At 43.6% G+C, this 27908-nt stretch overlaps 1 protein-coding gene across 4 annotated transcripts in view; it reads left to right on the top strand.

Annotated features, from left to right (window-relative positions):
• The window catches only part of LOC100387637 (cytochrome P450 4A11-like), an 82890-nt gene that overhangs the window by 29036 nt on the left and 25946 nt on the right, over nucleotides 1-27908 (top strand). For 2 of the 4 annotated variants that reach the window (XM_078331659.1, XM_078331658.1), the window contains exons 5-8: nucleotides 1992-2146; nucleotides 2582-2965; nucleotides 4069-4133; nucleotides 4262-6086. In XM_078331659.1, the coding sequence (XP_078187785.1) occupies nucleotides 2050-2146; nucleotides 2582-2965; nucleotides 4069-4133; nucleotides 4262-4342 (627 nt within the window). In that variant the 5' untranslated portion in view covers nucleotides 1992-2049 and the 3' untranslated portion in view covers nucleotides 4343-6086. Of the gene's footprint in view, nucleotides 1-1991; nucleotides 2147-2581; nucleotides 2966-4068; nucleotides 4134-4261; nucleotides 10595-27908 lie in introns of those variants that run through there. The other 2 variants (XM_078331660.1, XM_078331656.1) reach the window with 2 other exon arrangements.

Here is a 27908-nt window from a genome sequence, read left to right as displayed (position 1 = left end):
TCATGACCCCCATCCCTAATCCAGTTTGATGTTCCTTTTTACATATAACAAGACCCTCACTTTGCTAATGCTGGTGGAAGCCGTCCTGAGGCTCAGCTTCTTCCACTTCACTTCTCGGTTCTCTCCAGACATCCTCAGCCTGGTATTTATTTAACATCTGCCCACAACATTTTTCAACCTTCGTCTTACAGCTGTCATAATCCCAGGGATGTATCTGCCCAATGAGGACATTTCCACACCTGAAATGCACCTGCTTTTCCGGCCATATCCCCTGAAGTACCTTCTAGGTTTTCTCTCCTCAGGAACTGCCTTCTCTGTTTTCCCAGAGATCCCTTTCATCCCACCTCCCATCCCCTCAACACATACACACACCCATCTCTTGGCCCAGGGTATGGTTTGCCCCTGCTGAATGGGAAGAAGTGACACCAGCACTGGCAGATGCTGACCCCAGCCTTCCATTATAACATCCTGAAGCCCTACATGGGGCTCATGGTGGATTCTGTACAAGTGATGCTGGTGAGTCCGTCTTTCTCCCCTCCAGACATCCACTCATAGCACACTCTCACCAATTTAACTCTCGGCTCTGTGTCCCACAGACAGCCATAGACACAGCCACACAGAATAACACTCTCAGACCATTACTGTGAGAATAGGGTTCCCCAGAAGTGATGTGACAGCAGAGCAGCCAGGCATTTAGTTGAATCCACACGTTGCTTATTGTCACAGGAAATGAGAATCATAGCGGATGAACTGTGCCTCCCACTTTGAAATCTTCAGCATAGGGGACCGGAGAGATGGTCAATCCTGCTGGACAGCAGGACACACTACCCCTGAATGGCCTTGACAATGGCAGCTCCAGTGTCAGGATAGACAGGCCAGTCTGTCACTCAATGAATGAGGCTCTGGCCTGGGACCCAGAGCTTTCTCCATGGATTTGAACCATGCATGCAATGAAATGGACACTGGGCCTTCATTCTCAAAGCCAGACCTGCCATACCCTTCCCTCCTATCAGAACTCTGATTTCTCACTCAACTGTGCCCAGCAAATGTTTGACGAATGAAAATTAATTGAAGTCCCTGATGTACTTTCATTAGGCACTTAAATGGGTCTTGTAGACTTGTTTTTGCTTTGACACTTTCCCCCTAAAGTTGGGGTGCAATCAGTCCCTCAGAACAATCTCCAATCTCGGTTTTCAGAACACTGAAGAGTACTCCTATTATTTATTCATAAGAAATAACAAAAATGTTTCTAGTCAAGTATAGCTGAATCTAAGAATGCAAAACTTAATTCAGACTCTTGTGAGCAGACATGGTTAATGCTGTATTAAAACTCTGAAAAACAGGTATTGGTTTACACCTATTGATTCACAATACCAATTTCAACACTACAGCTGTTCTTAAACGAGGGATCCCAACCGCGATATCTGGAGGAAAGGGAAAAGCCGAGCTGTATTAGCAAAATAATTCTGGGGGATTAAGAAGGTCCATACCCCTCCCACCACAGGACAAATGGGAGGAGCTCATTGGCCAGGACTCCCCTCTGGAGGTCTCTCAGCATGTCTCCCTGATTACCCTGGACACCAACATGAAGTGTGCCTTCAGTTACCAGGGCAGCGTCCAGTTGGACCGGTCAGTGATAACCCCCCAGGTCATGTTCTTATCAACTGCATGGACGTGCCCGAGAGGCAAGTGGGGCAGCCTGGGGGCTCACTTCCACAGGAAGAGAGACTCAGACTATGAACGCTCTAATTCCAGACCAGACCAAAACATGCTTCAGCTACAGATTCTTCATCCCTAGCACAGGTAGACCCTGGCTGTTTACAGTATCTTATAAAAACCTCAGGATCACAGAGCTCTAAGACAGAACAAGTGCCTCAGTGATATCTGTCCCCAGTATTTGAAGCTGTCTCTATCCAGATTCCACACCGCCTCCTAATCAAAGGCCTCTTTTACTTCTTATACTTTGGTCTCTTCTGCATCCTTTCCCTCAGGGATATCCAATCCTATATCCAGGCCATTGAGGACCTCAAAAACCTGTTTATTTCCCACATGAGCAATGTCTTTCATCAGAATGACGCAATCTACAACCTGACTCCTACCGGCTGCTTAAACCACCGCACCTGCCAGCTTGTCCATCAGCACGCAGGTTCTGTCTCCTCTTCTTGTCTCCTCCCCACTAAGCACAGCTAAAGGAGGCTGCTCTGTGTCATCACAGAGCCAGGCCCCCTGTTGCCCCTGCAGAAACTGAGACACACCCATGATGGAGATTTCTGTGGAGCAGGGGCTAAGAGCTGAGATGTTAGGGGCAGGCATGGTGCAGGCATTTATCTGTGTCCCCACATGGGGATGGTTACATGAGACCCCATCCAAGCAGCATTCAAACAGTGGCTCTGTGAGTCATGCCACTGCGGAGAGGTCTGCCCTGCCTCACACTGTAGTAGAGCTCTTACTCCTGACCATGTACCCACACCCACACTCATGCTGAGATCTACCAGGCACCCACACAGGGGCAGGTGAACAGCTGGGACTCTGGGGGCCGCTGGCACACTCAGCCTGTAGAGTAACCACTGTTCTGGAACAGATCGAGTGATCCAGCTGAGGAAGTTTCGGCTGCAGGAGGAGCGGGAGCTGGAGAAGGTCAGGAGAAAGAGGCATTTGGATATCCTGGACATCCTCCTTTTGGCCAAAGTGACTGTGTGTAGGAGAGGCCAGAGGCTTTTCCCAAAAGCACAGAGCAAGAGACCAATCCTGAACTCTCACTTCAGCCTCCCCAGATGGAGAATGGCAGCAGCTTGTCAGACAAGGACCTCCGTGCTGAGGTGGACACATTTATGTTTGGAGGACATGACACCACAGCCAGCAGCATCTCCTGGATCCTCTACGCTCTGGCCATACACCCCAAGGATCAGCAGATGTGCCGCGAGGAGATCCAGAGCCTCCTGGGAGATGAAGCCTTCATCACCTGGTGAGTGTGGGCTCAGGAGATGCAGGAGCCCTGCCCTCTCCGTAGGGGGATTCACGTGGTCTGTCCAGGTCCTGCTGATGTTCAGGATGGACTTTGTTTGAGGAACCACCTGCACCAGATGCCCTACACTACCATGTATATCAAGGAGGCACTGAGATTCTACCCACCGGTGCCAAGCATTGGCAGAGAGCTCAGAACTCCCATCACCTTCCCTGATGAGCGCTCATTGCCCAAAGATGTGAACTTCCCCCATCCACTCACTTAAGCTCTCCACAGGGAGATGTGGAGGGTCAGAAATGCACCTGTGCTTCAGCATTTGCAAACCTCTGTGTGTCTCTCATTCCTTGTCAAAAAATGATCCTAAGTATACTTTATAGTTAGGATGAAAAATTTGAAATGCTTGGCAAAGAGCCTGAACCATGAAAAGTCTGATAAATAAATGTCAGCCTCTGATTGTAGCCTTGGGAATGAAAGCCCCAAAATTCTATTTCATGAGAATCAGAAATTCTAGAAAAAATCAGACACAGGAGCAGGGAGATGTGGTTCTTTATTGATGGGGTTAAGGCAAATGGGGGAGATCAGGAATCACATGTCATGGGTCAGCTGTTGTCCAGTTTTTGAGGAGCCCTCAGGTTGATGGCAGAGAGCCACGGATGTCCATGTCCTGTAGCAGACAGAGGCCACCAAGGCTCAATCTCCAGTGGGTCTGGTCTCAGTCCTGTCATATTCTAGCTGTATGACCATAGACAAGAAAATCAGCCTCTGAGACTGAGGTAGCTCCTCTGAAATTTGGGAACAAAGGAACGTCTTCTTTGGATGGTTGCTGTGGGTATTGAGTGAGTCATGTATATTCCCCAGTGAAACTTGGAGGCATTTGATGAAGGTCGCTTCCCACTGCACTTACGACAGACAGTAAAATACCAATGCTTTCTTGCTTCTCATCCCTGGATTCATGGTTTTCTGCTCATCCTTTGAGCCCAGTCCCCACATCATCCTGCTCAAAGTGATGATTCAAAGCAACACTTGTTCCCTGCTGCCAGAGGGACCAGGCCACCTCATGGGTATGATCCGCCTTCTCTCTCTCTTCTACACCCTCCCCATAGGATTGAAAGTCAGCCTTTCCATTTATGGCCTTCACCACAACCTGAACATGTGGCCAAACCCAGAGGTAAGAAGGCCTTGGAGGAAGATGATCTCTCAACACCTCCTACTCATACTTCTGGGGATCCTGTCCCCTTATGGGTAGATAGCAGGGGCTGGACTCCTATCTGTCCTGCCTTGGTGCTCTTTTTGCAGGTGTTTGACCCTTCCCACTTTGCCCTGGGTTCTGCTCAACACAGCCACGCTTTCCTGCCCTTCTCTGGAGGATCAAGGTGAGGCAAACTGGTAATGGAGGTGGAGAAACAGGGCCGCCTTGGGCACACAGCTGATGCTTATGCTCCCTAATTCACATGTGGCATCTTCACCTATACCCTTGGATGCTGGTGCTTGCAAGAAGGAAGTCTGATGCCAATGTCTCTGTGAACAAAACAACTGCATTTCAGGGCCCAGCACGGGGACTTCGCCTCCCTCTGCCTTTTCCAATGTCCAGACAAAATTCACTGATCGTGCGTGTTCTGAACTTCCAAGTATTCTGGTGTTTGCCTCATTTTGGGAGTATGAATTTTCAATATTAGACTTTTTTGGTAAAATTAATTTTATATATTAGCATTCCTCAATTTTCAGAGATATTAAAGCTGACTTCTCTCTCCCTACATATTGCTGATGCAGCACATCACCATTTCTACCTAACTCACTAATGTGAAAACACTGAAATCTTTGCGTATGTTTAGAATTAAGGTGCCTTGCTAGTCCTCCCTTACAAGCCAAACAAGTGGAAGGTTAAGACAGCCCTTTGCAGAAAGTTTAATACCCATATGTGTTGTCTCAAATATTTTGCTGTTTTGTCCAACAAATGCTCACTGTGTTACAATGTTCACATATTTATGTCCCCTTTCCCATTTGGCAAAATTGTTTTTGTGCAATGGATTCTCTATAGCATGATCCCACAGCTCCCATAGCAAAATGTGGACAAACACATAAAAATGAGGACAATAACCTGACTTTGAGGGAAGCCCTCTTTTGAGTATATGACAAATAACATTTGAAGACTTCCTGTGTGTGGATTACGAAATACACTTGAAATAGCTGTTCAGTTGAACATATGCACTCCAAAGTAACTGATGTGGAAATCCTCAGGGGCTGAGGAAACATCTGATGAAAAGCTAATGCCAAAAGCTATGTAAATTGTTAGTGAAAACACAGTTTTTCTAAATGAGTAATTACGTAAATTCTCCTGATGGTGAGTCCACTTTCACACAATGGTCATTAAGCAAATGTTCCAGAAAGTCCTTCTCCAGCACTGCTTCATCCCAGGATGAGAACTTCCTCCTAAACACTGGCTGTCAATCATGTTGCTGCCACTAGAGGACAGGAGAGCGTTCCTAAGCTCCATGTCTAGTCCAGAACTAATATTAACTCTCAGTGTATTCCATTCTATTTTATTCATTTTTTAAACGTAATTAACTTCTTTCAAATATATAAGTATTTAATAAGCCTATCTCTGTGGGTTAGGCCCTGTGCAGCATGATGGGAAAACAGGAAAAAGGTACTGTCCCTGTGTCTAGGAGTTCATAGTCAAGGACAAAAATGTATTATACAGAAACGTATTCTGTGCTCCAGACACACATCGCTCCCTCATCCATCCTTTCACTTAGTCACTGAGTGGCTCTTTGAGTGTTTCTGTTTCTGGCACTGTCCTAGGCACTGGAATGACTCTTTATGGATGGAGCAAAGATGCCAACTGGGGTCTTGAGCTGGAAGAGGCACAGCTGGAAGGGGGTGAGAGGCAGGTGGGCCCTGGACTTAGCCTTGAGGATGTGGCAGGCAGAGGTGGAGAGAGGATATTCTCAGCCATCTCCACATGAACAGGGCTAGACAGGTAAGAGTTGGGTGAGGCAACAATCCAGGGAGGGCTTGGCTGCTACCTGGGATGCTGTCCCCACTGTGGAGTGTGGGAGAGTCTGAGCTGGTCTATTGCTTCAGTGTGGAAGGAGAGCAAGCAGGGACCCAGAAAGTCCAGGTAAGAAGACTGAGGGATGGTAAGGAGGGACATTTCTGGAATAGAATTAGAAGGCTACACATGCTGGTGGACAGATGGGGAAGGGGAGGCAAGCCTAGACCATGGAGTTGGAGGAAAGTGGGGCAACAACTGAGCACCACCTACCCAGTGCCCTCCCAGGAAGCCTCCCTATTACCCTTCAGACTCCTCTTTCCCACTCATCTGGGCCTCTCTCTAAGAATCCAGGTCTCTGTGTACCCCTGCATGGAGAGCGCCAGAGAATGTGCCTCTCCAACCCCACAGTGACCTGATCTAGGCTCTACACTGGGGAACCACACACTGTCTGTGGAAGAGTGAACAAACCAGTGACTAACTCTACAATTCATGTGATTAAACTCTGAGCCTTAGAGCCGTGGTCCTCCTGACAGAGGGTCACAGGTCTGCTCAGAGCAGAGGTAGGAGTTAGGAGCTAGCCTCGGAAGACTGGCAGGCTCTGTCTAAACTCAAGAAAAAGAGTGAATCAAGGCCTGGGCAGAGGTGCATGTGGCCTTTAAGGAAAGGATTTGGGGGCTGGGCACGTAGAGGAAGACTCTAAATCCCCAGCTCAAGGGTAGAGCTCAGAGACCAAAGCCTGCCTAGCTCACAATGAGGCCTGAGGCCATTTTTCAATTTATGGCCTCTGCATGGCCCAGGAACTGCACTGGGAAACAATTTGCCATGAACCAGCTAAAGGTGGCCACGGCCCTGACCCTGCTCTGCTTTGAGCTGCTGCCTGATCCCACCAGGATCCCCGTCCCCATGCCACGAATTGTGCTGGAGTCCAGCAATGGGATCCACCTGCATCTCAGAAGGCTCCCCAACCCCTGTGGGGACAAGGACCAGCTCTGAGGTCCTCCATTTGCCATCCTGTCTTCCTGACCTCTGCTCCTGTCTTCTGCCTGTCTGCCCACTTCCTGCTTTCAATCTGCCCACGTGCCCTTCTTCTCACCTGTTTGCTATCCTATTTCTGTCTTCCAGTCTGTTTTCCATTTCTCAGTCACCTTTCTCCAGGCTCCCTCCCTGCTTGTCTGTCTGTCTCCTACCCACCTGCATCACTGGCTCTGCATTTGACACCCAGTCTCCTGCCTGCCCTCGAGCCTGTCTCCCGCTACACCTGACTAACTCCTGCCTACTTGTCTGTATATTGTAGGCATTTTCTATTGCTGCTGAAATAAACTACTGTAATCTTGGTAATTTTAAATAACAGAAATGTTTTCCCTTACAATTCTGTAAGTCAAAGTCAGATATGGGTTTCAGTGGGTGAAAACAAGTTGTAGACAGGGCCAACCCCTTTCAGGGGTGCTAGGGAAGAGTCTTACCACTTGCCCTTTCAGCTCCAGAGCTGCCTTTTTTTTTTTTTTTTTTTTTTTTTTGCATTCCTTGGTACTGGCCCCCTCCCTCTTTGGAACCAACAGCCTTTTCAAATCTCTCTCTTACTGTCCTCACATCTCTTTCCTTCTAATAAAGACCTTTGTGGTTCCATCTAGTTGATTCAGATAATCCAGGATAAATTCACCATCTCAAAACCCATTACTTTCCACTTCAAAGTCCATCTTGATATATTCAGTCTCATAATTATGGATGCCATGTATTAGGATGTGGACATCATCTAGGGTCTTGATTCAGCTTAGCACAGTTCCTATCTGATTGTCATTCTATATGTTTATCTATATTTGTCCTGCATGGCAGCTGGCATTCTGATTGCTATTCACAGAACCCCTCTGTCTTCACTCCCCTATAGAAAAAAGTACACAAAGTGTATGCAGTGTCTGCATTTACTTAAAAGGAAATTGACAGAGGAGAGAAGACACCAAGGGGGAGGAAATATAGTGGAAACAAGTCTCTTCAGAGTAGGAAAAAGAGTGTTGATATTTGTTCTATGGTGCAAGGATCCCAGATGGGATTGACCTGGCTTACCCTGCTTCATACAATTGCATGCCTGTGACCCATGATGGCCACAACCTGCCCAGCTCCTGAGGTTTTCTTGACAGTTTAGATAAAGGGGTTTTCTCAAGGAGCTCAGAGGGAGCAGCTCACATTTATAGGGTAAAGATTCCAGGCCTCTATTCCATTCAAGATTTAGTTTTCCTTATGCGAGATGAATCAGAGCAAGGCTGAGCTAAGGATTTGTCTTACTGTGTTTGGTTTTGCTATAAGAGAATACCTAAGGCTGGGTAATTGACAAAGAAAAGAGGTTTATTTGGCTCATGATTTGGATGGCTGGAAGGTCCAAGATTTGGCAGCTGAATCTGGTGTAGTCCTCATGCTGCTTTCACCGATGATAGAAAGAGAATGAGAAGCAGCCATGTGACAGATCACATGATGAGAGAGGAAACAAGAGAGAGACACCAAGAAAGCCATACTCTTTTCAGGAGCCACTGTCCTGGAAATATGACTGTACCACCTAGAGCAGGAACTCACTCACACCTGCAAAGTATGAAGGGGACAATAAATTATTTATGAAGGATCTAACCCATGATTCAAACACCTCCTCACTATGATGCATCTCCAAATGTGTCACACTGGGGATGAAATTTCCAAAAGGGGTTTGATCAAGGACATAATCCCAGCCATAGTGGGGCTGCAGTGGGCTTAGCAAGAAAGCCTCAGAGGCCTAGTCTTGCATGAGGGCCTCTGGTACACGGCTCTTCACAGCTTGAATGAGACTGAGAAAGCAGCCATCCCAGCAACATCACCAGACATCTATCAACTTCCTTAATATATGAGACCTGCATACTCCTGAGAAGGCTCAGAGTACACAGCTGTTCAGCAAGCACCAGGAGGAGCCCAGGTAGGCAAAGAGGCTGTCAGACTCCAAGCAGCTCCTCCTCACAGCACAGGTTTTCAGTGGTCCTCTGCTTCTCGGGCTGGCTACCTTGGGGGAGCAGGAACATCCTCAATGCTGTTCATACTTGGTGACTGCCTGGATACTGGTGCTCCTTAGCCCTATTTCACCACTTCGCCCTCATGCACTCCCACCAGCTCCACTTGGTCAAGGAAAAGAGTGAATCGAGACCTGGGTAGCAGGTGTTCCTGACTGCACCAAGCTTTCTCCATCCAGACCTTGCTTCTCTTCCTTGATCTGAGCATAGGTGTCCTTTCAAACCCTCTCCATTCCTAGCCCAGGGTCCTGGATGCCATAGACAGATTTATCGCTGCCTGAGATGTGACATCTCATTCTAGTACCCTAATGGGCTTCTCTCCTAGTTGGTACCTGTAGCCAGGACCTCTCTCTAAGTCTCCTGGGCTCCTGAGTCACTGGGATAGTTCAGCCATGCTCTGAGAAGAGGCAGGAAAGGGAAAATCTGAACAGTAGGTGATCAGCTAGGGTTGGAGGAAGAGGGAAAATTGGGCCAGGAGAGTGAGTTGGAAACCTCCTGTACATAATGGTTAGTAGGTCACCCAGAATCAGGTGGTGTACAAGGCTCATGCTGGCCATGCTCACAGAGCCCAGGACACTGGGCACTCACTCCCATTACTACCCCTAGTACCTGGGTGAAAAGAGAGGTGAAGTATAAAAGTGAAAGTCTCATTTGGATGGGAGAGATAGAGACCTGAGCATGACCAAAGAAATAGAAAGGTGGACAAGGAGGGGAGCACTGAACATTCACACATAAAATAATAAAGGTAGACCCTTACCTACACCATATATAAAGTTTTGTAAAAAAAGGATAGAAAAGCTAAAAGACAGCCTACAGAATGGCAGAATGTATTTGCAACGCAAATGAGAATATATGAAGAACACCACTCAACATCAAAATACAAAACTCCATTCAATAATCAGCAAATGACTACAACAGACTCTTCTGCGAAGAAGACATGCAAATGGTCAATAAGCTCCTGAAAAGATGCTCAACTTCATTCATCATTATGGACGTGTGAAGGAAGCCCACGATGAGACACCACTTCATACCCTTTAGGAAGTCTATGATTACTTTTAGTGGAAAATAACAAATATTTAACAAAATGTGAAAAATTGGAACTCTTACAAATTGCTGGTGAATGTAAATTGGCATACCAATTTGGAAAACAGATTTGTGATATCTGGAAAAGATAAGAGCACAAGTACCATAGTATCCAGAAATTCCCACCTGGCTATATAACCAAACTAATTGAAAACAGGGATTCGAGCACATACTTGTAAGCCAATGTTCATGACACCATTATTTACAACAGATGTAAGATAGAAAGAACTCAGGTGTCCATCAACAGACAAACGGGTACACAGAATGTCCTACATACATACAATGCAATATTATTTAGTCACAAACAGGAGTGAAGTTCTGATTCCTACTACAGCAGGAATGACCCTGAGAACACTATGTAAGTGAAAATAGCCAGACTTAGAAAGACAAATATTACAATAAGTTCAGTTATAGGTAGAAGAATAGGCAAATTCATGGATACAGAAAGTCAATTAGAAATTACCAGGGACTGGGGGAAGTCAGATTGGGGAAATATTGCTTAATAGTTACAGAGTTTCTGCTGGAGTGAAGAAAATGTTTTGGAAATAGGTAGCAATGAGATTTCTAAATCATCATGAATTTCATTCAATGTACAATTTAAATTAGTTAAAGTGTCTACTTTTATGTTCTGTATTTGTAACTAACTTCTTAAAATTAATATACATCAAACCATTGAATAGCTAATGAATCAGATTTCATGGCATATACATCTTATTGTATCTCAATTTACTTTTTTTTTTAAGGCAGGGCAGGGAGGAGTTAAACACTAGCTCTTCAGTGGGATTGTCCAGGAGGACACATTAGGATTCATCAAGAATACCAACCCACAGAGAAAAGAGAAGAGTGAGACAGGACAGCTGCCTACTGGGAATTGGTGTGGAACCCAGGGAGGCTCCCTACTGGGGAAACAGTGAGTGAACAAGAGCCCCTGGGACTCACTCACACTTCTGACTTAGACTTTGCAAACCTGGGCACAGGAAATGCCACACCCCCCAGCCCCCACCACACCCCACCGCCAACCTTCTCTACCCTGGGCCTCCAGACTGACACCAAGAGTTGCTTGGCAGAACCACTGCTCAGGCCTGTGTGGAGCACAAGGGCCTTGAACTCCTGAGCACTACTCCACCAGCTACTGTAGCTCTGCCAACAAGGCAGGCCGGGCTCTCTTGCACACCCCCAGGATAGAGGCTGTACCCACAGTGCTGAGGGGTGGACGGACTGCAGGCATAGCATCTGCTATACCTTGCCAAACAAACCCCACTGACCTGGGACCCAAGTGAAGCTACCCCACCCCCCACCTCAGCAGTTGGACCAGTAGCAACTCTGCATTATCTGGGTTGGAACTCCCAGAGGTAATGGTCATGCCCACCATTTATGCCACTGCTGCAGCCCCTGCCTCTACTGCTCTCAGGCTGGGAGGAAGCAAGAAGCCTAAGGACTGTCACGGGCCTTGAGAACACTACAACTGCCTTACAGAAATGTGCCCAGACTGTTTTCCATGCAGCTCCCTGCCCCTGCTACTCCTCACTGGGCAGGTTTTCCTGACCTGGGTCCCCAGCACAGCCACCCTTCCCCCAATGTGAGCACTTTGGTCAGTGGCGGCTCTACATTTCTCTGGGAGGAAATCTGGGACAATCCACAGGCTTTCTGCCATTTGCAGCTGCAGTAGAACTGTCCTTGTTGCCCTCTGTCTGAAGAAGAAAAAAAGACCCTGATCACTTTGCTGGCACCTCTAACGTGGCACAACCACTATATGAAGAGGAGCCCAGTCTCTCTTCCCTGTGAGCCCCCAACTCCCTGCTCTTCACTAGACAGGGCCTTGGCTAGGATCCACAATGCAGCCACCCCACCCCCAGCTGAATGCCTCCATAGGCACCGGCTCTGTGTCTCTCTGGGGTGGAGTTGCCAGAGGCAACAGACTTGCCCTCTGCCACTGCCACTGCAGTGGTACCAACTCATGCTGCCACCAGGCTGGGGAAGGAACAAAGAGCCTGAGTGCTTTACTTGTCCTTCCAGCACACCATAGCCTCTCTATAGAGAAAAGGCCAGACTGCCTTTCCCACTAGCTCCCCACCCCACCAGGTGTCCTCAGGCAGGCCCCAAGGCTTAGACCGGCAACACAGCTACCCAACATTGGGGTGATCATTCCAAATGTCAGCAGCTATGCAATTCTCTGGGATGGAGCCCCAGAGACAAGTGAAAGGTCCTTTGCCATTGCCACTGCCAAGGTCCCCGTCCCTGCTGCCCCCAAGCTGGGGAAGGAACAAAATCCTGAGCTCACCCCAGGGCTGTAGTGTGCAGCCCAGGAATGCCAAGCCGAAAACTATAGCCAGCACTTTAGTGGGAGGCAAGCCCACACCCTCAGAAGACTGAGAAGGAGCACAGCTGCACATGTGAGGAAATATATAGGAGCCACATGGCTGAGCAAGAGCCTTCCTACAGGCCGTTATGCTTAAGTGCATTACCGGAATGCATCCCAAACTTCAACAGCAAAAATACTTTCCTAATATACCCCCTTGTGAAACCAAGGACAACAATTCTGCCACAAGTAAAGAGCCTGCACAAAGACTTGGCCCTCTGAAAAGAGCCAGAAACAAAGTCAATTGACTACACTACTTCACAGTTAAAAGAACATCACTTCACACAGATGAGAAAGAACCAGCATAAGAACTCTGGCAACTCTGGAAGCCAGAGTGTCTCCTTACATCCAAATGACCACACTAACTCCTCAGCAATGGTTCTTAGCTAGAAAGAAATGGCCGAAATGACAGGCATAGAATTCAAAATCTGAATGGTATCAAAGATCAAGACTCAGGAGGAAGCTGAAACTCATTCTAAGTAATCAAGGAATTCATTAAAGCGATTCAAGAGATGAAAGGTGAAATAGGCATTTTAAGAAAGAACCAAACTGAGCCAATAGAGCTGAAAAAACATACTACAATAATTTCATCACACAATTGGAATTATTAACAGCAGAATAGACAAAGTTCTTAGAATTAACTCAGTCAAACAAAAATAAAGAAAAAAGATTTTTTAAGTAAACAAAATTAGAGACATAGGATTATATAAGGAGACCAAACCCATGACTCACTGGTGAGTATGAAAGACAGGGAGAGAGAGGAACTTGGAAAACATATTTGAGAATATTGTCCATAAAAATTTCTCCAACATACTAGAGAGGTTGCCATGCAAATTCAAGAAATTTAGAGAATCCCTGCAGGATACTGTAAAAGGTGACCATCCCCAAGCACATAAGTCATCAGATTATCCACAGTCAACACATACAAAAAACATTAAATGCAGCTAGAAAGAAGGGCAAATCATCCTCAAAGGGAACCTAATCAGGCTAACAGTGGACCTTTCAGCAGAAAACCCATAAGCCAGAGGAGATTGGGATGTATTTTCAGAACGCTTAAAGAAAAAATTCCAACCAAGAATTTCATATTCAACCAAAGTAAACTTCATAAGCAAAAGAGAAATAAAGTCTTTCTCAGGAAAGTAAGTGCTTAAGGAATTCATTACCACCAGACCTGCCTTACAGAAGGTCCTAAGGGCATGCTAAACATGGAAATGAAAGACCGTTACCAGCCAATACAGAAACACACTTAAGTACATAGACCACAACATTATGAAGCAGATACACAGCAAGTGTACATAACAACCAGCTAACAACATGATGACAGGATCACATCTGCACATATCAATATTGACCTTGAATGTAAACAGGCTAAATACACAACTTAAAAATGAGGGCACAAGAGGATAATTGCAGTAAAAATAACTGAATTGTACATTTAAAAATACCTAAAATATAATTGATTTTTATGATACAAAGGATAAATGCTTGAGAGGATAAATACCTCATTCTCCATGATATAATTATTATGCACTGCATGCTTGTATCAAAACATCTCATGTATATCCTATATATATATATCCTATATATCCACAAAAATTAAAAATTAAAATTAAAAATTAAAAAAGGGACAGAGTGGCAAGTTTTATTTAAAAAAAGCAAGACCCAACTCCATGTCATCTTCAAGAGACCCATCTCACATGCAAGGATATCCATAGGCTCAAAGAAAAGGGATGGAGAAAGATCTGTAAGAAAATGGAAAACAAAAAAGAACAGGGGTTGCTATTCTTATTTCAAACAAAACAGACATTAAACCAGCAATGATCAAAAAAGACAAAAATGGGCATTACACAATGATAAAGGGCTTAATTCAACAAGATTGAACTATCATAAATATACATGCACCCAACACTGAAGCACCTATATTCATAAAACAAGACCTTAGAGATTTATGAATAGACTTAAATAAACACACAAGAATGGTGGGGTACGTCAACACCCCACTAACAATATTGGACATATCATCAAGGGAGAATACTCACAAAGATATTCAGGACTTAAACCTGACACTTGACCAAATGGGCTTTAGAGACATCTACAGAATACTCCACCCAACAAAAACAGAATGTACATTCTTCTCCTCTGCACATGACACATACTCTAAAATGAACCCTACACTTGGCCATAATGCAATTCTCAACAAATTTTTAAGAAAACAAACCAAAGTCATACCAACCACATTCTCAGACCACAGTGCAATAAAAATAGGAGTGAATACCAAAAAGATTGCTCAAAATCACACAATTACATGGAAATCAAACAGTCTGATCCTAAATGACATTTGGGTAAACAGTGAATTAAGACAGAAATCAAGAAATGGTTTGTAGCTAATGAAAACAAAAATACAACATATGAGAATCTCTGGGAGACAGCTAAAGCAGTGTTGAAAGAGAAGTGTGTGACATTAATCACTCACTTGAAAAAATTAGAAAGTTCTCAAATTGCCAACCTAATATAACACCTAGAGAAACTTGAAAAACAAGAGCAAACTAATTCCAAAGATTCCAGAAGAATAGTAATAACAAAAGTCAGAGAACTGAATGAAATGGAGGTGAGAAAAACATACAAAAGATCAATGAACCCAAAAGTTAGTTCTCTGAAAGAATTAATAAGAACTTGCTTTATGTATCTGGGTGCTCTTGTATTGGGTGCATATGTATTTAGGATAGTTAGCTCTTCTTGTTGCATTGATCCCTTTACTATCACATAATGCCCTTCTGTGTCTCTTTTGAACAAAGAGACTTAGACTCCCACACAATAATAGTGGGAGACTTTAACACTCCACTGTCAATATTAGACAGAAAATTAACAAGGATATTCAGGACTTGAACTCAGATCTGGATCAAGCAGACCTAATAGACAATGGAACAGAAGAGAGGCCTCGGAAGTAATGCCACACATCCACAACCATCTGATCTTTGACAAACCTGACAAAAACAAGTAATGGGGAAAGGATTCCCTATTTAATAAACGGTGTTGGGAAAACTGGCTAGCCATATGCATAAAGCTGAAACTGGATCCCTTCCTTACACCTTATATAAAAATTAACTCCAGGTGGATTAAAGATTTAAACATAAGATCCAACACCATAAAAATCCTAGAAGATAATCTAGGCAATACCATTCAGAACATAAGCATAGGCAAGGACTTTATGACTAAAAAGCCAAAAGCAATGGCAACAAAAGCCAAAATAGACAAGTGGCATCTAAGTAAGCGCTTCTGCACAGCAAAAGAAACTATTATTCAGGGATTTGACTTCTTCCTGATTTAGTCTTGGAAGGGTGTATGTGTCCAGGAATTTATCCATTTCTTCTAAATTTTATAGTTTATTTGTCTAGAGGTATTTATAGCATTCTTTGATGATAGTATTTATTTCTGTGGGATCATTGCTGATATCCCCTTTGTCATTTTTATTGCATCTATGTGACTCTTCTCTCTTTTCTTCTTTATTCAGGCTAGCAATTGATCTATTTTGTTGATCTTTTAGAAAAAATCAGCCCCTGGATTCATTGACTCTTTTTAAGGGTTTTTCTTATCTCTATCTCCTTCAGTTCTGCTCTGATCTTAGTTACTTCTTGTCTTCTGTTAGCTTTTGAATTTGTTTGCTCTTGCTTCTCTAGTTTTTTAAATTGTGATTTTAGGCTGTTGATTTTAGATCTTTCCTGCTTTCTTTTGGGGGCATTCAGTTGTATAAATTTCCCTCTACACACTGCTTTAAACGTGTCCCAGAGATTCTGGTACATTGTGTTTTTGTTCTCATTGGTTTCAAATAACATCTTTATTTCTTCCCTAATTCCGTTATTTACCCAGTAGTCATTCAGGAGCAGGTTTTTCAGTTTCTGTGTACCTGTGCAGTTTTTTTTTCTTTTTCTTTTTTTTTTTTTATTGCATTTTAGGTTTTGGGGTACATGTGCAGAGCATGCAATACAGTTGCATAGGTACACACATGGCAGTGTGTTTTGTTTGCTTTCTCCCCTTCACCCACATTTGGTATTTCTTCCCTGGCAATCCCTCCCCACCTCCCCCTCCCACTGGCCCTCCCCTTTCCCCCCTATAGACCCCAGTGTTTAGTACTCCCCTCTCTGTGTCCATGTGTTCTCATTTTTCATCACCCGCCTATGAGTGAGAATATGCGGCGTTTCATTTTCTGTTCTTGTGTCAGTTTGCTGAAAATGATGTTCTCCAGATTCATCCATGTCCCTATAAACGACACGAACTCATCACTTCTGATTGCTGCATAATATTCCATGGTGTATATGTGCCACATTTTCCCAATCCAGTCTATCATCGATGGGCATTTGGGTTGATTCCAGGTCTTTGCTATTGTAAACAGTGCTGCAATGAACATTCGTGTACATGTGTCCTTGTAGTAGAACGATTTATAGTCCTTTGGATATATACCCAGTAATGGGATTGCTGGGTCAAATGGGATTTCTATTTCTAAGGCCTTGAGGAATCGCCACACCGTCTTCCACAATGGTTGGACTAATTTACACTCCCACCAACAGTGTAAAAGTGTTCCTTTTTCTCCACATCCTCTCCAGCATCTGTTGTCTCCAGATTTTTTAATGATCGCCATTCTAACTGGCGTGAGATGGTATCTCAATGTGGTTTTGATTTGCATCTCTCTGATGACCAGTGACGATGAGCATTTTTTCATATGATTGTTGGCCTCATATATGTCTTCTTTCGTAAAGTGTCTGTTCATATCCTTTGATCACTTTTGAATGGGCTTGTTTTTTTCCTGTAAATCTGTTTGAGTTCTTTGTAAATTCTGGATATCAGCCCTTTGTCAGATGGGTAAACTGCAAAAATTTTTTCTCCCATTCTGTTGGTTGCCGATTCACACTAGAGACTGTTTCTTTTGCTGTGCAGAAGCTGTGGAGTTTCATTAGGTCCCATTTGTCTATTTTGGCTTTTGTTGCCAATGCTTTTGGTGTTTTGTTCATGAAGTCCTTGCCTACTCCTGTGTCCTGGATGGTTTTGCCTAGATTTCCTTCTAGGGTTTTTATGGTGCCGGGTCTTATGTTTAAGTCTTTAATCCATCTGGAGTTAATTTTGGTGTAAGGTGTCAGGAAGGGTTCCAGTTTCTGCTTTCTACACATGGCTAGCCAGTTTTCCCAACACCATTTGTTGAACAGGGAATCCTTTCCCCATTGCTTGTTTTTGTCAGGCTTATCAAAGATTGTATGGTTGTAGCTATGTTGTGTTGCCTCTAATGCCTCTGTTCTGTTCCATTGATCTATATCTCTGTTTTGGTACCAGTACCATGCTGTTTTGATTACTGTAGCCTTATAGTATAGTTTGAAATCCGGTAGTATGATGCCCCCCTCTGTGTTCTTTTTGCTTAGAATTGACTTGGCTATGCGGGCTCTCTTTTGGTTCCATATGAAGCTCAAGGTGGTTTTTTCCAGTTCTGTGAAGAAAGTCAATGGTAGCTTGATGGGGATAGCGTTGATTCTGTAAATTACTTTGGGCAGTATAGCCATTTTCACGATATTAATTCTTCCTAACCATGAACATGGAATGTTTCTCCATCTGTTTGTGTCCTCTCTGATTTCGTTGAGCAGTGGTTTGTAGTTTTCCCTGAAGAGGTCCCTTACGTTCCTTGTGAGTTGTATTCCAAGGTATTTTATTCTTTTTGTAGCAATTGTGAATGGCCGTTCATTCTTGATTTGGCTCTCTTTAAGTCTGTTATTGGTGTAGAGGAAGGCTTGTGATTTTTGCACATTGATTTTATATCCTGAGACTTTGCTGAAGTTGCTTATCAGTTTCAGGAGTTTTTGGGCTGAGGCAATGGGGTCTTCTAGGTATATTATCATGTCGTCTGCAAATAGAGACAATTTAGCTTCCACCTTTCCTATTTGAATACCCTTTATTTCTTTTTCTTGCCTGATTGCTGTGGCTAGAACTTCCAGTACTATATTGAATAGGAGTGGTGACAGAGGGCATCCTTGTCTAGTGCCGGATTTCAAAGGGAATGCTTCCAGTTTTTGCCCATTCAGTATGATATTGGCTGTTGGTTTGTCATAAATAGCTTTTATTACTTTGAGATACGTTCCATCAATACCGAGTTTATTGAGGGTTTTTAGCATAAAGGGCTGTTGAATTTTGTCAAATGCCTTCTCTGCATCAATTGAGATAATCATGTGGTTTTTGTGTTTGGTTCTGTTTATGTGGTGAATTACGTTTATAGACTTGCGTATGTTGAACCAGCCTTGCATCCCCGGGATGAATCCTACTTGATCATGATGAATAAGTTTTTTGATGTGCTGTTGCAATCGGCTTGCCAATATTTTATTGAAGATTTTTGCATCTATGTTCATCATGGATATTGGCCTGAAGTTTTCTTTTCTTGTTGGGTCTCTGCCGGGTTTTGGTATCAGGATGATATTGGTCTCGTAGAATGATTTGGGTAGGATTCCTTCTTTTTGGATTATTTGGAATAGTTTCAGAAGAAATGGTACCAGCTCCTCTTTGTGTGTCTGGTAGAATTCGGCTGTGAACCCATCTGGACCTGGGCTTTTTTTGTGTGGTAGGCTCTTAATTGCTGCCTCGACTTCTGCCCTTGTTATTGGTCTATTCATAGTTTCAGCTTCCTCCTGGTTTAGGCTTGGGAGGACACAGGAGTCCAGGAATTTATCCATTTCTTCCAGGTTTACTAGTTTATGTGCATAGAGTTGTTTGTAATATTCTCTGATGATGGTTTGAATTTCTGTGGAATCTGTGGTGATTTCCCCTTTATCATTTTTTATTGCATCTATTTGGTTGTTCTCTCTTTTCTTTTTAATCAGTCTGGCTAGTGGTCTGTCTATTTTGTTGATCTTTTAAAAAAAACCAGCTCTTGGATTTATTGATTTTTTGGAGGGTTTTTCGTGTCTCAATCTCCTTCAGTTCAGCTCTGATCTTAGTTATTTCTTGTCTTCTGCTGGGTTTTGAGTTTTTTTGATCTTGCTCCTCTAGCTCTTTCAATTTTGACGATAGGGTGTCAATTTTGGATCTCTCCATTCTTCTCATATGGGCACTTATTGCTGTATACTTTCCTCTAGAGACTGCTTTAAATGTGTCCCAGAGATTCTGGCACGTTGTGTCTTCGTTCTCATTGGTTTCGAAGAACTTCTTTATTTCTGCCTTCATTTCGTTGTTTATCCAGTCAACATTCAGGAGCCAGTTGTTCAGTTTCCATGAAGCTGTGCGGTTCTGGGTTGGTTTCTGAATTCTGAGTTCTAACTTGATTGCACTATGGTCTGAGAGGCTATTTGTTATGATTTCAGTTGTTTTGCATTTGCTGAGCAGTGCTTTACTTCCAATTATGTGGTCAATTTTAGAGTAGGTATGATGTGGTGCTGAGAAGAATGTATATTCTGTAGATTTGGGGTGGAGAGTTCTGTAAATGTCTATCAGGTTTGCTTGCTCCAGGTCTGAGTTCAAGCCCTGGATATCCTTGTTGATTTTCTGTCTGGTTGATCTGTCTAATATTGACAGTGGAGTGTGAAAGTCTCCCACTATTATTGTGTGGGAGTCTAAGTCTCTTTGTAAGTCATTAAGAACTTGCCTTATGTATCTGGGTGCTCCTGTATTGGGTCCATATATGTTTAGGATCGTTAGCTCTTCTTGTTGTATCGATCTTTTTACCATTATGTAATGTCCTTCTTTGTCTCTTTTGATCTTTGTTGCTTCAAAATCTATTTTATCAGAGATGAGGATTGCAACTCCTGCTTTCTTTTGCTCTCCATTTGCTTGGTAAATCTTCCTCCATCCCTTTATTTTGAGCCTTTGTGTATCCTTGCATGTGAGATGGGTTTCCTGGATACAGCACACTGATGGGCTTTGGCTTTTTATCCAATTTGCCAGTCTGTGTCTTTTGATTGGTGCATTTAGTCCATTTACATTTAGGGTCAATACTGTTATGTGTGAATTTGACACTGCCATTTTGATGCTAGCTGGCTGTTTTGCCCGTTAGTTGTTGTAGATTCTTCATTATGTTGATGCTCTTTAGCATTTAGTGTGATTTTGGAATGGCTGGTACGGGTTGTTCCTTTCTATGTGTAGTGCCTCATTCAGGAGCTCTTGTAAAGCAGGCCTGGTGGTGACAAAATCTCTGAGTGCTTGCTTGTTTGCAAAGGATTTTATTTTTCCTTCACTTCTGAAGCTCAGTTTGGCTGGATATGAAATTCTGGGTTGAAAGTTCTTTTCTTTAAGGATGTTGAATATTGACCCCCACTCTCTTCTGGCTTGTAGAGTTTCTGCCGAGAGATCTGCTGTGAGTCTGATTGGCTTCCCTTTGTGGGTGACCCGACCTTTCTCTCTGGCTGCCCTTAGTATTTTCTCCTTTATTTCAACCCTGGTGAATCTGACGATTATGTGCCTTGGGGTTGCTCTTCTTGCGGAATATTTCTGTGGTGTTCTCTGTATTTCCTGCATTTTGAGTGTTGGCCTGTCTTGCTAGGTGGGGGAAATTTTCCTGGATAATGTCCTGCAGAGTATTTTCCAGCTTGGATTCATTCTCTTCATCACATTCTGGTACGCCTATCAAACGTAGGTCAGGTCTCTTCACATAGTCCCACATTTCTTGGAGACTTTGTTCATTCCTTTTTGCGCTTTTTTCTCTGATCTTGGTTTCTCGTTTTATTTCATTGAGTTGATCCTCAACTTCTGATATTCTTTCTTCTGCTTGGTCAATTCGGCTATTGAAACTTGTGCATGTTTCGTGAAGTTCTCGTATTGTGTTTTTCAGCTCCTTTAATTCATTCATATTCCTCTCTAAGGTATCCATTCTTGTTATCATTTCCTCAAATCTTTTTTCAAGGTTCTTAGTTTCTTTACGTTGGTTTAAAACATGTTCTTTTAGCTCACAAAAGTTTCTCATTATCCACCTTCTGAAGTCTAATTCCGTCATTTCGTCACAGTCATTCTCCGTCCAGCTTTGTTCCCTTGCTGGTGAGGAGTTTTGGTCCTTTTTAGGTGGCGAGGTGTTCTGGTTTCGGGTGTTTTCCTCCTTTTTGCACTGGTTTCTTCCCATCTTTGTGGATTTATCCACCTGTCATCTGTGTAGTTGCTGACTTTTTGATTGGATCTTTGAGTGGACACCCAGATTGTTGATGATGGAGTATTTCTGTTACTTGGTTTTCCTTCTACCAGTCTAGCCCCTTCGCTGTACGACTGCTGAGGTCCACTCCAGGACCTGCTTGTCTGGGGTGCACCTGTAGCAGCTGCAGAACAGCAAGGGATGCTACCAGTTTCTTTTTCTGCTATCTTTGTCCCAGGATGATGTCTGCTGAATGTCAGTCTTATGGATATAGAGGGGTCAGGGAGTTGCTTGAGGAGACAGTCAAGTGCTGAGCTGTGAGCTCTGTTGTTCATTCAGGGCTGCTAGGCTGCTATGTTTAGTTCTGCTGCCACCTAACTCGTAAGAAAACCCCTTTTTTTTCCTCAGATGCTCTGTCTGGGGTGGGTGTTGGGGCTTTCCTTGTCAGTGTCCGCCTCACTGTCCTGCCCAGCTAGGAGGCAGTCTAGTCACTTTTTGCCTGCCGACGCTCCGCCCTGCTGGTGTGAGGTTCGCCCTTTTCCTGCAGGCTCCGCCCTTCTGCTGTGGTCTCCGCCCTGTTGCCACGGGCTACGCCCTGCGGCGGAGTCTCTCTGTTGTACCGGGTTGCCTCGGCAGCGGCAGGCTGCGTCAGCAATGGGCGTGTACCTCAGTAGGGGCTGATTGCCTCGGTAATGGCTGACGCCCCTCCCCTGCGGAGCTGCGCTTTAAAAAAAAAACCTATTCACCAGGAGCGTTTGGAATCGCCATTTTGTTTGTCGCACTGCGCTCCCCCAAACGCTGAGTCCCTGGGATTTCCTGGGCTGGGTCACAGTTCAAGACCCATTCAGTCTCAAGTTCAGCCCTCTCGGGTCTTAGTTTGCTGGTTCAACAGGGTACCCGTAACCGTGCGCTTTTGTATGGAGCGCTGTGGAGCGCCTCTGTGCTCCAGCGCGGGCCGGAGCCGCACCGGCTGCCGGCTACGCCAGCGGAGACCTCTGCCTGGCATCCTGCGTCTCTTTTATACCTGGGGATTTCCCCATTCTGTGGGCAACTAAGATCCGTCTGGAAATGCTTCCCCTACTCACCCTCTCCGTGCGTCCAGCTAGAGCTTCAATCCTGGGTTGTTCTCACAGCGCCATCTTCGTACCTGTGCAGTTTTAAGTGAGTTTCTTAATTGCACTGTGGTCTGTGAGACTGTTTGTTATGATTTCCATTCTTTTGCATTTGCTAAGGAGAGTTTTACTTCTGATTATGTGGTCAATTTTAGAATAAGTGTGATGTGGTGCTAAGAGGAATGTATATACTGTTGATTTGGGATAGAGTTCTGTAGATGACTATTAGGCCTGCTGGGTCTAGAGCTGAGTTCCAGTCCTGGATATCCTTGTTAATTTTCTGTCTTATTGATTTGTCTAATATTGACAGCGAAGTGTTAAAGTCTCCCAATATTTTTTTGTGGAAGTCTAAGTCTCATTGTAGGTAGTTAAGAACTTGCTTTATAAATCTAGATGCTCCTGAATTGGGTTTACACATATTTAGGATAGTTAGCTCTTCTTGTTGCATTGATCCCTTTACCATTATGTAACGCCCTTCTTTGTCTCTTTTGATCTTTGTTGGTTTAAAGTCTGTTTTATCAGAGACTAGGATTGCAACCCCTGCTTTTTTTTTTTTTCTTTCCATTTGCTTGGTAAAACTTCCTGCTTCCCTTTATTTTTAGCCTATTTTTGTCTTTGCATGTGAGATGGGTCTCCTGAATATAGCACACCAATGTTTCTTGAATCTTTATGAAATTTGCTAGTCTGTATCTTTTAATTGTGGTGTTTAGCCCATTTACATTTAAGATTAATATTGTTATGTGTGAATTTGATTCTGTCATTATGATGCTGGCTGGTTATTTTGTCTGGTAGTTGATGCAGCTTTTTCATAGCATTGATAGTCTTTACAATTTGGTATGTTTTTTTCAGTGGCTGGTACAGTTGTTCCTTTTCATGTTCAGTGCTTCCTTCAGGAGCTCTTGCAAGGCAGGCCTGGTGGTGACAAAAATCTCTCAGCATTTGCTTGTCTGTAAAGTGTGTTATTTCTCCTTTGCTTATAAAGCTTGGTTTGGCTGTATATGAAATTCTGGGTTGAAAATTCATTTTTTTAAGAATGTTGATTATTGGCCCTAACTTTATTCTGGCTTGTAGGGTTTCCACAGAGAGATCCACACTGTGAGTCTGATGGGCTTCCCTTTGTGGGTAACTCGATATTTCTCTGACTGCCCTACCATTTTTTCCTTCATTTCAACCTTGGTGAATATGACAATTATGTGTCTTGAAGTTGCTCTTCTCAAGGAGTATTTTTGTGGCATCCTCTTTATTTCCTGAATTTGAATGTTGGCCTGCCTTGCTATGTTGGGGAAGTTCTCCTGGATAATATCCTGAAGAGTGTTTTCCAACTTGGTTCCATTCTCCCTGCCACTTTCAGGTATGCCAATTGAATATAGATTTGTTTTTTTCACTTAGTCCCATATTTCTTGAAGGCTTTGCTCATTTCTTTCCACTCTTTTTCCTCTAATCTTGTCTTCTTACTTTATTTCATTGAGTTGATCTTCAGTCTTTGATATCCTTTCTTTTTCTTGATGGATTTGTCTCTTGATATTTGTGTATGCTTCATGAAGTTCTCGTGCTGTGTTTTTCAGCTCCATCAGGTCACTTATGTACTGAGTACCAGCTCAGCTGGAGAGATCCCACCCAGGTGGTGCTGAAGGCAATGTGAGGCAGACACCTAGATAGAACAACAAAGTGGGTCTATCTGGGGGGTCAGCAGCCTTGCAAACTGAGAACCTCAGGGGCTGACAGCATTTCAGGCTGAAGGCCTGAGCAGATTGTGATCTACGAATTTATTCTCTCTTAACAGGTGATTATTATTAACTAACAGGTGTTCTGTGTTTTCTCATAACCCAAAAATATACCAAGTAGGCAGCTGTTACCCACTTACCACTGACTACAGACAAACAAAAAAGGTATTCTCCAGGAGGGAGCCATGGAGTAGGGTCAGATATGTCAAAGAATTGTTTTAACTGGTGCATGATATTTATACATTGTCCTGCCACACTGGAATGACCTGAGTGGTTTTCCACTTGGGGATGGGGTCGGCTAGATTTTACTTGCCATCATTCTTCCTAGCAAACAATATATTCTGTTACACACTCAGCATTTATTAATATTCATAAACTAGATATTTCTCAACAGTTATGTTCTTCTGTAAATTGGTTATTCTAGTTAACATTCATTGAACTTTTTTTTAAGGTTCTTAGCTTACTTGCATTGGGTTAAAACATGCTGAAGGAGCCTTCAGCTTGGAGGAGTTTATTACCCACCTTCTGAAGCCTGATTCTGTCAATTTGTCAAACTCATTCTCTGTCCAGTTTTGTTCCCTTGCTGCCAAGGAGTTGTGATTCTTTGGAGGAGAAGAGGCATTCTAATTTTTGGAATTTTCGGCCTTTTTGTGCTGGTTTCTTTCCATCTTCATGGATTTATCTACCTTTGGTCTTTGAGATTGGTGACCTTTGAATGGGGTCTGTAAGTGGATATTCTTTTTGTTGATGTTGATACTATTTTTTTTGTTTGTTTGTTAGTTTTCCATCTAACAGTCAGGCCCCTTTGCTGCAGGTCTGCTGCAGTTTGTTGGAGGTCCCCTCCAGACCCTTTTTGCCTGGGTATCACTGGCAGAGGCTGCAGAACCACAAAGATTTCTGCCTGTTCTTTCCTCTGGAAGCTTCATCCCAGAGGGACACCCACCAGATGCCAGCCATCAGTGCTTTTCTGTATGAGGTGTCTGTCGGCTTCTACTGAGAGGTATCTCCCAATCAGGATGTATGGGGTTCAGAAACCCACTTGATGAGTCAGGCTTTCTGTTATCAGAGCTCAAATGCTGTGCAGGGAGACCTGTTTCTCGCTTCAGAGTTGTCAGGCAGGGACATTTAAGTCGGCTGAAGTTATGCCCACAACTGCTCCTTTCCCCCAGTGCTCTGTCCCAGGGAGATGGAAGTTTTATCTGTAAGTCCCTGACTGGGGCTGTTGCCTTATCAGAGATGTCCTGCCCAGAGAGGAAGAAATCTAGAGGCAGTCTGGCCGCAGTGTCCTTGCTGAGCTGCAGGGGGCTCCACCCAGTTTGAACTTCCTGGAGGCTTTGTTTACACTGTGAGGGTAAAATTGCCTACTCAAGCCTCAGTAATGGTGGATGCCCCTCCCCCTACCAAGGTCAAGCATCCCAGATCAAGCTCAGACTGCTGTGCCGGCAGTGAGAATTTCAAGCCAGTGAATCTTAGCTTGCTGGGCTGTGTGGGGGTAGAACCCCCTGAGCCAGACCACTTGGATCCCTGGCTTCAGCCTCCTTTTTAAGGGAGTGAATGGTTTTGTCTTCTGGTGTTTCAGATGTCACTTGGATATGAAAAAAAATTCTCCACTGCTAACTCAGTGTTTTCCCAAATGGCTGCCCTGTTTTGTGCTTGAAACCCAGGGCCCTGGTGGCATAGGCACCAGAGGGAATGTCCTGGTCTATTGGTTGTGAAGACCATGGGAAAAGTGCAGTACCTGGGCCAGAGTGAGAGGTAGTTCCCCAACCCCCTGAACTTCCTGGGTGAGGCGATGCCCCACCCTGCTTCGGCTCACCCTCCTTGGGCTGCATCCACTGTCCAACCAGTTCCAATGAGATGAACAAGGTACCTCAGTTGGAAATGCAGAAATCAGCTGCCTTCATCGGTCTTGCTGGGAGCTGCAGATCAGAGCTGTTGATATTTGGCCATCTTGCCAGAAACCCCCCATGTTTATTAATTTTAAAGACTGTTTTGGCTATTCCGGGTCGCTTGAGATTTGATATGGACTTTAAAATGAGATTTTCTATTTCCAGAAAAAAATGCCATTGGGATTTTCTTTTTATGAATTTAATTTCTTTTTTTTTTTTTTATACTTTAAGTTGTATGGTACATGTGCAGATCTTGCAGAATTGTTACATAGGCATACACATGCTATAGTGGTTTGGGGCATCCATCTTCCCATCGCCTACATCAGGTATTTCTCCTAATGTTATCCCTCCCCAGTCTCCTTACCCCCTGCCATCTCTCCCCCAACCCCCCAACAGATCCCAGTGTGTGAAGTTCCCCAACCTGTGTCCATGTGTTCTCATTGTTCAACTCCCACTTATAAGTGAGAAAATATGGTGTTTGGTTTTCTGTTCTTGTGTCAATTTGCTGAAAATGATAGTTTCCAGTTTCATCCATGTCCCTGCAGAGAACAAGAACTCATCCTTTTTTATGGCTGTATAGTATTCCATGGTGTATATGTGCCACATAATGGTATTTATATTTCTAGATCCTTGAAGAAACACCACACTGTCTTCCACAATGGTTGAACTAATTTACACTCTCACCAGCAGTGTAAATGTGTTCCTGTCTCTCCACATCCTCTCCAGCATCTGTTGTCTCCAGATTTTTTAATGATTGCCATTCTAACTGGCATGAGATTGTATCTCAATGTGGTTTTGATTCACATTTCTCTCATGACCAGTGATGATGAGCATTTTTTCATGTTTGTTATAAATGTCTTCATTTGAACAGTGTCTGTTCATATCCTTTGCCCACTTTTTGATGGGGTTGTTTGTTTTTTTTCTTGTAAATTTGTTTAAGTTCTTTGTAGATTCTGGGTATTAGCCCTTTCTCAGATGGGTAGCTTGCAAAAATTTTCTCCCATTCTGTTGGTTGCCAGTTCACTCTATGATTATTTCATTTGCTGTGCAGAAGCTCTTTAGTTTAATGAGATCCCATTTGTCTATTTTGGCTTTTGCTGTCATTGCTCTTGGTGTTTTAGTCATGAAGTAGTTTTGCCTATGCCTATGTCCTGAATGGTATTGCCTAGGTTTTCTTCTAGGGTTTTTATGGTGTTAGATCTTATGTTTAAATCTTTAATTCATCTGGAGTTAATTTTTGTATAAGGTGTAAGGGAGGGTTTCAGTTTCAGCTTTCTGCACATGGCTAGCCAGTTTTCCCAAAACCATTTATTAAACAGGGAATCCTTTCCTCATTGCTTGCTTTTGTCAGGTTTGTCAAACATCAGATGGTTGCAGATGTGTGGTGTTACTTCCAAGGCCTCTGTTCTGTTCCATTGGTGTATATCTCTGTTTTGGTACTAGAATCATGCTGTTTTGATTACTGTAGTCTTGTAGCATAGTTTGAAGTTAGGTAGCATTATGGCTCCAACTTGGTTCTTTTTGCTTAGAATTGCCTTGGCTATGTGGGCTCTTTTTTGGTTCCATATGAATTTTAAGGTGGTTTTTTCAGTTCTGTGAAGAAGGTCTTTGGTAGCTTGATGGGGATAGCATTGAATCTACAAATTACTTTGGGTAGTATGGACATTTTC

The sequence above is a fragment of the Callithrix jacchus genome, chromosome 7 (genome assembly GCF_049354715.1).
Source record: "Callithrix jacchus isolate 240 chromosome 7, calJac240_pri, whole genome shotgun sequence".
Classification (NCBI taxonomy): Eukaryota; Metazoa; Chordata; class Mammalia; order Primates; family Cebidae; genus Callithrix; species Callithrix jacchus.
This window is presented reverse-complemented; position numbering and strand designations above follow the sequence as displayed.